Source organism: Tetrao urogallus (assembly GCF_951394365.1).
Source record: "Tetrao urogallus genome assembly, chromosome: 20".
NCBI lineage: Eukaryota > Metazoa > Chordata > Aves > Galliformes > Phasianidae > Tetrao > Tetrao urogallus.
In genome coordinates, this window is record NC_136833.1 from 6,057,260 (window position 1) to 6,068,161 (window position 10,902).

The window sequence follows — 10,902 nt, forward strand, 5'->3', positions numbered from 1 at the left end:
CACGGCGCTGGTGGCGTGTCGACGTGACAGTCCTGGCAGCGGGATGAACCCAGCGCCGTTCTGATGCCGAGCGCCAGCACTTCCATTGGCCTCACTGTCAGCCACGATTGGATCCGCACCCACTGCCCCTGGTGCGCGCTGCCAGCCCACGCTGGTGCCCGATGCTGCCCCACTGTGGCAGCCGCTGTCCTGAGCTGGTCTCACCCCGTATCAGTGCCTCTATCATCTCTTACTGGTGGCCGACAGCCGCTATCGGTGTCCGGTCCCGGTGCCCGGCGCCTCCCCGCCCCGCCGCCCATGGCAGCCCGTCCCGCAGCCCGTCTCTCTGCCGCCGCCGCGCGGTTCTCCCTGCAACCTCCTCCATCCCCGCTTCTCCTCTCGGCCCTGACGTCAGAAGGACAAAACGGAGACAAAAGCGCTTTTCTCGGCCTTTATTCAAAGCCCGGTGGGTTTTGCCCTCCCCGGCTCCTCCTCCTTCCGAGGGCGCGGGCGTTCGGTGGGGCTTTGGATTTGGCACCTCTCAGGACGGCGGCCATCCACCCCCACGGAATTCACGGCTTGGACCCAACTGCCTCGAAATCAGCTTCAACGAATGAGGTGAAATACGGTCAGTCGATTTTACCACGCGGCCTCGCAGCGCTGGAGGAGCATTGAGACGGACGGGGGAGGGCTGGGACATCAGACGGCAGGCGTTGGTGGCAGCAAGCGCGGTTCGGAGCCCGCCGTTCTGCTCTCCCTTCTTGCAGCGATGTCCTCACGGGCTGCGGATGTCATCACGGGGGAGGGGACAAATCCCCCTTGGTTCCCTGCTGCCGGGTCTGCAGATGCTCCAAGTCCCCTTCGTGGATCCCCTCCACCTTTTCTCAGCCCCAAAGCCGCCCCCTGCACCCGACGCTGAGTGATTCCAGCTCCGGGTGCTGCACCCCTTCTGTTCTGCTCCCAGCACAGGGCTGGGGGGGCTGAGAAGCCCTTCTGACCCCCCCCTGCCGGGAGCCACCGCCACCACCGCCGCCCTGGGTTCAAACTGCAGCAGGATAAGAGAGGAGACGCCAAGGTTTTATTGAGTAGAAAAGTATTTGGGGCGCAGCCTCGGCCTGAACCGTGCCTCCCGCCATCAGAGAAACGCTGCACGAAAAGCCTGGGCACCTCAGTTCTTTCATAGATGTATATTTACCATTCACAAAGACTGCAGGAATACGATTAATGAACAATAAATTAGGACTTCATGTTGCTATCGTTTGGCATAACACAATCAGGCAAGTTTTCTTCCTTCCGAACTAGGAGGCGACACGAGCCGACACATGGTCGGATCCACCTGTAGGCAAATTGATGAACCTTGCTAACGAGCCATTGCTGGAGAGCGGCACACCGAGACCTGAAGGGAGGACAGAAGTGCACCAAGGCGTGCGAGGAGCTGGGGAAAGCACCCTGCTCAAACCCTGAGCCCCGAAGATTCCTTACGGCCCAGGGCCACACGTCGAAATGAAAACAAAATAATACGAATCGATGGGTTTGTGACCTCCAGCCAACTCTGACGCCACTTCAGAGCTGGCGAAGGCCTGCTGTGGTTCGTTTGCTCTCAGTGCCAGCGGATGTCCGTCAGGATCCCACACCGTGCTCATGGAGGAGGAGGTTCTTAAGGCTTCGTTTCCCCGGGGCTGGGAGGGAGGCTCACCCACACACGACGCTACTCGGACCCACGCTACTGGGCGACATTCATACAGAAACATTACACTTACAGCTTACAGTGTAGAGCAGGAGTTTCCTTTTTTTCTTCTTTTTTTCTTCTTTTTTTTTTTCTTTTTCTTTTCAGCCAGTGTACAGATAAAGAATTGATGCGTTTCGCTTTTCGCCTGTTTTTAATTTCCAAACTTGGTGGTGATCATTATGTTCAAGTATTAGTTAAGGGAGAGGTTTTCTGCTTACAACAGATTTGGCTCTAGGAAGGGATAGGGATGCTGGGAAGCAGAGGTTTGTGGTTAGTGTCACAGCAGGGAGGGAGGGAAGGGGAGGCACCGAGACCCTGGGAAAGGAGCATTAGAGCTGCTCAGCCCCGGAGAGAAGCGGCCTAGCGAATGTGCTGCCCTGATGGAGGGAGCTGGGCTTCAGGTCCCACCACCTCCTGCTCCCCTGGCTGCTGAACCCAGCCGTGAGCAGGGCTGGGATCCCTAAGGAAAGCCCTTCCCTGTGGGCAAGCGGGCCTGAGAGCGGCGAAGGGCTCAGAGCCGGTGACCGAAGGGCAGGGAGGCAGCAGCCGGGGCAGCCTGTCCTGTCCTGCTGACTTCACACTGAGCCTCAGCAACGACCAAAAAGCTTCTTCCTGTCTCAAAGCCTCACCCCCCCCCCCGAGCTCGCTCTGTGCGTGCTTCTCTCCCATGGAACAGGCCTCTGGATGCTGAGAACAGTCAGCGTTTGATGCATTAACGAAGCAAGGCTTTCGAGCTGAAAAGCCCTGCTTCCTGACAAATCCTGCTGCTCTTTGGAGGAAACTGAGGTGGAAAAGCAGCTATGCTACCTCGATGGCCAACAGATGCAGCTGTGAAACCCTGCAGCAACTCACCATGGGTCCGGCACGCGGGTACTGAGCAGGAGCTGCAGCACGGGGACTCAGTGGTGAGGAAACAGCGGCGGCGTGGAGTAGTGTAATGAAATTCTTGGAAACAAAAGGCATGTTAAATATTTGATGCATAAAGGAGAGAGAGAAAACACGTAAGCAAAGCTTTTAAATATACAGTATGTCTTCTTCCAACGGTTACTATAATGATCACGCAAGTTTGCAAGTTAAAAATGCCTTGCTTCTTCGTTAAAATTAAGACTAAACCTCTAATTTTGTCTGTGAAAGTGACTGCAGCCTATCTATACCCTGGGTGCTGAATATGAAGATTTCGACTATCGCTCGGTTCAGGTGCTCGGTTCATGGGAGGCCGATGGACTTTTCCCAGCACGGCCATGCTCTGATCTCTGAAGCAAGGCTGCTGGAAGTCCCCACTTAGGTAATCCACGGTCTGCATCACGTTGTTCTGGCTGGACGGGCCGGCCCCAGCTCTGTAATGAGGTCCTGCTGCACAATCGAGCGCTGCTCCGGCCGGCGGTCCCCCGTGGAAAGGCATGGCGAGGTCCTGGGAGCCAGAGCTGTCGCTGTTGGGGGTGGGCAGAATGTTATTCCACATGGGCTGGAAGTAGTGCCCGTTGGTGTACGGCAAGGGTCCCTGCAAGCCGTTGACGGGAGGGGAGGGCGTGGGCTTCTCAATGGGGGGCTTCAGGCCGAAGGACTGGCCCATGCACAGTTCTTGAGGGTAGCTGGAGGCTTTGCCAGGGAAACCCTGCCCCGCCATCTCTCTCGGAGCGTGCTTCCCCGCCAGCGCGGCGGGCCCGGCGGCGTCCCCACACATTTGCTGCAGATGAGCGAGCTGGTGCTGGTTCCACGCCACCGACTTGATTTCGTTCTGGTAGGCGGGAGGCACCCTGTTGATATTCACCATGGGCACGTTAACGGAGGCAGAAGGGATAGCAGCAGCGGCGTGATCGACAGGGTTCACTACACAGGAAGGCATGGGCGTAGGGACGTTGTGAGTAGAGACCCTGGTACTTGCATTGATAAGCAGGTTGCGACTTATGGGGCTGGGGTTTGCGATCTGTCCCTCACACACTGAGGTAGTGCTAATGCCAGCTCTGGCCTGGCAGAACTGGTTAATCTGGTGCACGATGCTGCTCAGGTCCGGTGGCTGGTTCTGCTGCAGGGTGGCAGCCATAGAGAGGGGAATGGTTGAGGTAGACACGGTCACATTCGGCGGCGCGTCCGCATCCGGCATCTTTCTGCTCCCATGTAAAGCCGGCTGCAGCAAAGGGTTCGGGGGGGGCTGCAGCGCCTGGTGTGCCACGGTCTGAGGATGCTGCAAGCCCTGAGGCTGCGGCACGTTCTGAGGGTGCGGCAGCGCCTGCGGAATCCCCTGAGGGTGGGGTAAGCTTTGCGGCTGCGGAATACCCTGAGGGTGCTGCAAAGCCTGCGGCTGCGGGATGCTCTGCGGGTGCGGCAAAGTCTGTGCGTGCTGGAGAGCCTGCTGGCGAGCAAGCGCCTGGGGGTGGGTTAAAGTGCTCGGTGCAACGTACGGCGTGGAAGGGGGGTTCATCATCGCCTCCGGCAGCAGGCGTGTGCGCGTGCCGTCAAAGTCCTTGAGGATTCCTTTCGCTGGAGACTTGACGATGGCCAGGAGGCCGGTTTTCGTGGTGGCCTGAGATGGGTAAGGGCTGTACCTCTGGCCCGAAGTGTCGAGTCCGTTCACAGTACGGCGTATGTGTTTCCGTTGCGGAACCTTGACGCTGTTTGGAAAAATTTTTATAGTCAGGGGGTTGTTGGCGACCTTCTTAGCATAGGCATCCAATTCTGCTGGGGTAGGATACTGTGCAGATCTCATTTTCTGTGTAGTGTCCCCTGTGGAGAAAGGAAAGAGGTCAATGCCCAACGTGGGGAGCACGGGACCAAACCCGGGGCGCGACGGCCACGCAGCGAGGGGAGAAACGCTGTGCGGAGCCGGGAGGTGAGAGCTGCATCTCCCAGACCAGCAGAAACCTCATTTCCTTTGGTATCCGAAGACCAACACGACCCCAATGGGGCAAAATCTGCCCGACAGAGCAAAGCCAGGCCTCGATCGGTGTTTTTGGCAGGACAAACCCAGGAACAGACCAGGAGCACCACAGCTACCATCGTCTGCCCGCGTCCTCTCAATCTCAAGCCACCCTCCCACTCCTCCTCAAGCCGTTTGCCACATCTTCAGCCTGTCATTCAGGAACCAGAAAGCAGCGAGTGAAACATTACACTCTGAGGTGGGAGCTGCACAAAGCACTTCAGCTCAAACCTCCATTTAAGCCCAAGCTCTTTTCTAGCTGCTGCCATCCAAAAGCACTCTGAGTGCCTTTTTGTCCATTAGGATCCTTGTCAGTCCCAGTTCAGCAAATGGAAGGCAGCTGCACACACATTCCTTGATGGCTCGCCATTATTTCTTCAGCTGAATGCTCAGTGTGGCACCTTGCTAGGGCAGCATCCCGCTGGCAAACAGCAAAATCAGGTGAGTACCTCACAAGATAAAAACCACGCTTCGGGAGCAAAGGCTCCTGGAGACAGAGGTGTGCCTTCATGGCTGTGCCCAACCAGATACCTACCTTGCCTACAAGCCCCACGTGCTTTTGGAAAGAACTTCAGAGGTGCAGGGAAACGCGTGTGCCTCTCATGTCATCTCATTCCAAGCAGAGCCGGGCCGTATCCCAACCACAGCCCTACGAGACTACTGCTTCCAAAGTGATTTTGTAACCTTCCAACGACATCTCACAGCTTCCACAGCCCCGCTTTGCTTTTGCTTTCCTCCCTCCCCATCTCACAAATGCTTCACTGGTAGAAAAACACCCGACCCTTTCTGCTGAACTTGCCAGCATCCCCACGCCACCCACTGCTCCTGCAGAGAGCACTGCCAGTCCCCACCCTGCCCCTGACCCACAGCGATGTGATGCTCCATGCTTCCAGGTGAGCAATGCTCCCTTTTGTACATCCACCTCTGATGCTTCTAAGCAAACTGCCTGCAAGAGGCCCCTGAACACGGCTGTGATCTCAGCACTTTATCTTTTGAATCCTGCAGCTTCCCGAGGAGGGAGATCAGCGCTTCTCAGAGAGCACTCGCTGTCAGGGGTAAAACAGGACAGGTAGCAGGAGGAAGGATAATTACAGACGTGCCTTTTGTGCAAGGAGCAGCTCAGCAAGCAGGCTGCCTCGCACCCCCAGCACAGCGTGTCCCACGCTGCCATGCACAGCCCTGCTCTCCACGTGCTACCCAAACACTGGCACACACCACTCTTCTTAATCAAAAGCAAGCTTTGTTTGATAATAACCTGAACATCCTCCCTGCTCCCATTTCTGCATCTTCCACTACAGCCAGGTGGCTTCTGTCTGTCCATTGGAGGGAGCTGCTCTGTTCTGAGTGGAGCCTCTGCATGGAGCTTATCAGAAGCCGAGGCCTTCACCAGCTCCCTGGTATTTTTAGCCTTGCCCCAAACCCATCAAGCTCTGCTCCTCCTCACAGCTGACCCCTTGCAGCACACCACGAATCAGAGAAGGCCATTCTCACATCAAGCTTTTACTTTCGGGTGGTGGGTTAGACTTCTGCAGGCACACAGCACGCGAGGTGTGAACGCTGATGGCGAATGGATGCGTTCAGTATTCCTGTACTCAGGCACCAATGTTTCCATCATGCAGGAACTGCATGGGAACCTTTCACAGAGAGCAGCTAACGCATTTTTCTCTGACCAGGCTGCATCTCTGGGTTACAGCACACCTGTAAGTCGGCATCGGGATGGATTCCTTCCTCTCAGGGGTGAACATCACCCCTCAGGCAAACTTAAGCCACTCATCAAGTTTGGTATCCAACCAAATGGGAAAACACCTTTGAAATGCCTTGGACAAGATCTTCTGAAGCACAGCACCCCCTCATGCAGACCCAACCTGGATCTAAGCCGGCTGCTCTGCCCAGATGTGACCAAAACGACGCGTTTCTGAGGGTGCCAGCACCGTGTGCTGCTGGTAGCTCCACAGGCAAGGTTTGATGGCTGGATAAAAGGTGTTTTAAGAAGGGAGAAAAGCATTACGGGGTGATGGAGAGCCTGAATATCTAAAACAAACACCCTACCAACCAGCAAAGAACAAGGCCTGGCAACTACGTGAACAAAAAACCAGCTGAAGTAGACTAATAAAATGCTGACACTAAAAAGAATGCATGCACACCGGTAAGCACAAGAACCTCACATCAGCCCTCGCAGCAATGACGGGGTGACAAACAAACAAGTTCCACCCAGAAAACAACGGGACGAGCTGCACGGCTTCCTTCTGCTCAACGCAGGGCAGAAGCCTTTTGTTGGAACCTAAGGATGTGGTGTTTACTACAGGGTAGAGCTGTGCATACGAGCAATTACCCCCGGAAAGCAGCGAGCTGTGAGATCGTGCTCCAGCAGCATGCAGCTCCTCAGCTCCCCACGCTGCTGCTATTTGTGTCACAGGAGGAGACACGTTTCTCTGCCTCACCTCAGCACCCGTGCAGCATCTCCTAAGTGCCTCTCACACGAAGCCTCTAAAACCCACAGCTTCTAAAACTGCCCACGGTTAATTTTTCATTAAGAACCAAAGTGCCTTCAGGATTCTTACCCCAGTGAGAGCATCTGTACCGGGACAGAGAAGAACAGCTGTGCCACGCTCTGCTCGACTCTCAACTGCAGCATCTCCTCTCCAGGCTTTACAGAAAGAGCTTTCAGGGAGGATGGGGTTTGGCTGCTGACCTGCCTTCAGTCTCAGCCTGCTCCTCTCTCTTTCACCTCAATTTTGTGCCACTGTCACCACACGTCTCCCTTCTCTGCCCCGGAGGACAAATGTCAGGGGAACTCCTCCTGGGATGCTTAGAGGCTGCAGAATTCAAAGGGAAACACTGCAATCTGCAGTCCCGTGGTCAGCTTCAACAGAAATGAATGGGTGCACATATGAGTCCCCAGAGCAGCTTTGTGAAAAAGGCTGCTTATATGAAAGTAAGAAAGAAAAAAAAAAAAAAGAAGGTAATCGAGCTAATGTGGATTTTTCAAGTGTGAATCAAAAGTTTGATCCAGGAAATGACACTTTGAAATTATGAATACAAACACGGCAGATCTGAGTAAAGGTCATCAGGTGGAGTTCTGGGCCTTTTAGCAGAGCAACAGCACCATTATTAAAGCCCTATTCCACCCCCATCAAAAGTCACAAGTCACCGCTCGTTAAAAACACTCATTAACTCAGCTTTCCTCTGGCCAGGGGCTAGACTACTCGTGCATACACAGTGTGCAGAGAACTGCACCAATTAATCCCGTGCCCATCTGCAGCAGGACCGAGCAAGGTCTGCACGAGCAGTTCTGTTTCCATATAAATCAGAACAAAGCAGCACAGAAGAGCATTACCTCCAGCCTGCCACCTACCTCTGTCCTCCATTCCTTTCACCACAGTGCCCTGAGCCCTTCACCCAGCACTGCCTTCAGCACGGGGGCAACTCACCCCCAGGAACGGCGCCAGGTGAGCAGGCTGCCTTGCAGGATGTGTAATTAACAAGTGCCTCACGGTGCCACCTCACACAGCCTGCACAATTTGCTCTCAGGACTGAACGTTCCGATGCACCGCAGCCTCACGTAACGCATGGAGCCGGGCACAGCTTCACCACAGCAGCCTACCTTGTTTGTTCAGCAAAACTGGCAAGGAGAAGGGAAAGCAGGGAGAGCCCACGCTGTCTGATGAAGTCCTTCAGTGTGGAAAGGTTTTTTTACCACTGCCACAAGTGTCACTGTAATTAGTGAGCTGGTGGAGTGCACGCGTGTACGTGAGCGATGCCGCTCACTGCTGGCAGGACTGGTACCTTGAGAATGTCATCCTGAATTGCAAAATTAGCTTACCTATTTTCAGTAGCATCACAAACCTCACCGTACGAAGAATTTAGCTAAAACTGGAGTGTTAATTATTTGGTTTTCAAGAGCAACGAGTCCAGGAGCAAAGCGAGGGCGCTGAGATCTCCCAGTGCAAATTTCAAATACAAGGTTACAGCCCTACAAACCAGGAACACAGACCTTATGTGTCTCTCTGCTATTTCAGCTGATCAACCACGGTGCAAGTTCAGTGAGAAAGAGACAGAGTCAGATTTAGAGCAACTCTAGCCAATAAACTTGAATTCCCAATGCAAGTTCTTCTAAAAAGACAAGTTCCACTATCAGAAAAAGGCTGAAGTCATTGCACGTGAGTTATCACAGTACTCTGCAGACATGTTTTCAGAGCACCAGAGACATCAGAAAGAAGAAGGAAACTTTGAACTTTAGTAATTTGGGTGAGATCACCAATATTTGCAGCCTGTGGCCCAGGCACGTAGAACAGAGCTGACCTCAAAAGGTTTGCATTAGCCTGATCCAGCTTTTAGTGGTGCCATTAGACGAATGGAAACGAAAAGGAGTAGGGAATAAAAGTTGTGCTAAGCAGCAAAGTCAAGTGACACGCCTCTAGCACAACATGTTTTCAGCAGAGGCAAGAATCTCACAGATACCATGCCTGCATCTTGTCCTGCTGTGGTTAAAATTAACCTTTGTCAAGCCTTGCTGCACACACGTGAACCTCCACAGCGATTTCGCATGCTGATGGATGCCCTGAAGGCAGAACTGAACCCAGCCTCTAGCATTAAACAGTTTTTCCGCCCTACCCTAAATGTTTTGTTTCACAGCTGTACCAGAGCCAGATTTAACAGTTAACCACATCCTGCAGACAAAACGTCACTCACATTTCTGAAGTCCAGTGTTCATCTGCGTGTAAGAAAGAAGCTGAAAGGAGAGGTCACCTGGTCCTGGCAGACAGGCCAGCATGGCAGACAGGCACTAACACAACATGGGCCATTCACTCCTCTGCACACTGCAACAACAACAGAGAGACAATTCAAAGTTATAATACAAGGAGGAACAGAGAAAAGAAAGGCAGAGAGCCATCGCTGCGTGAAGACCTGACCAAGCACAGATGCACGTCACCTGCACGTCTGGGGACAGCAAGGAGAAGTGGGTTAGAACTCAAATATCTCTGCTGAAACTCAAACACCTGCCTTGCTCTCTGCTGTCTGGCACACGGGGTCACCCATAAGTCTGCCCTTGGATTCGAAGCTGGTTGTTCCAGGTGGAAGGAAGCCACCACGGGGAGCAGGGAGCTGCTGCCACCCGTAGCTCAGCACATCTGGCACCAAACCTCAAACCAAAGCATCCGAACTCCTGAGACGTCACCACACAGCGACGCTCCCACCATCGCTGGACAAACTGCTGCTCCAGCCACAAAGCCAACGTGGGCTCCAAGCCTCCAAGTGAGCCATGCTGGAGGCATCAGCTGCCTTCTCCTTGCCCTCATCTCCCCAGGTAACAGCGCTGCTGCATGCAGAGACACAGGTCACCACGTGAGAAACACACCTGCACCGGTGAGCCGCTCCTGCAGACACCATGGAGCATCATCTCAGGTGATGCCAAAGGTTCAGAAAGGATTGAGGTGGCAGTAACGTTTTTAAAGGAAATAATCTGCCTTTAAAAAAAAAATAAATAAATCACTGTAAAGTGCAAGCATGAATTCATTCTCTGAGCCTGATTTGCAATAAGCAAATTGATGCCATCTAGGTCACTGCTGAGCATTAAAAAAAGGAATTCAGATTTGCACAGAAGTGCTGACCGCACTCCATCGCTGAATTCCGTATTATGATGACAACCGTGCTCCAATTTTTGTTCTCTATTCTTGTCTTTTCAAACCTGCTGTCTCTGTAGCTGACCACAAACGCATTCTTATGAACCAAAGGGGGGAGACCCATCCCTGGAGGCGTCCCAGAGCCGTGGGGATGTGGCACTGAGGGCTGTGGTCAGGGAGCAATGTGGGGTACGGACTGGGGACCTGCGAGCTCTCTTCCAGCCTGACGGTGTGATTCTGTTTCCTGCTCCAGGGAACCCACAGCATCCTGCAGAGTGACTTAGGGCTCACGGGTGGCAGAGAAGCTCTCCACAGAGGGTCGACACGCAGCCTCGCCACAGCACTGCCATTCTCCACAGCACTGCCTTTCTGCACTGAAGGTATTTCTAGAAAAACATACAGAATCTGCTGGCTGGTATTCAAAGCTCCATCTTGCCTCTGCCAGATCCCATGCCAGGAGGGACCTTCAGAAGGCAGAATAAAGCCTAGGTGTAAAGCAACTCGGCGCTAGTAGGAAACGTCTCCTGCACTAACACAGTTTTATCGCTGTATAAACAGACCCCATACGTAGAGTCACTGCCAAGTTGTTACACACAGGAGTGCCTGAGGCTCTCGGAGGCCTTACAGGGTAAGCACACAAAGGAGGCACTCCC

General features: G+C 53.7%; 1 protein-coding gene across 2 annotated transcripts; it reads right to left on the reverse strand.

Moving 5' to 3' along the window:
• Positions 1-2,852: 2,852 nt before the first annotated feature.
• Positions 2,853-9,399, reverse strand: FAM222B (family with sequence similarity 222 member B; the record flags this gene model as incomplete). 2 transcript variants are annotated; one of them, XM_079545080.1, is made up of 2 exons in its annotated part: positions 2,853-4,432; positions 9,318-9,399. In XM_079545080.1, 2 exons carry the CDS (start codon positions 9,397-9,399, stop codon positions 2,853-2,855), a joined length of 1,662 nt encoding a protein of 553 aa, XP_079401206.1. The 2 variants fall into 2 exon arrangements, with proteins under 2 accessions (XP_079401206.1, XP_079401207.1); XM_079545081.1 differs by lacking the exon at positions 9,318-9,399 and adding an exon at positions 4,819-4,894.
• Between the last annotated feature and the right edge of the window lie 1,503 nt (positions 9,400-10,902).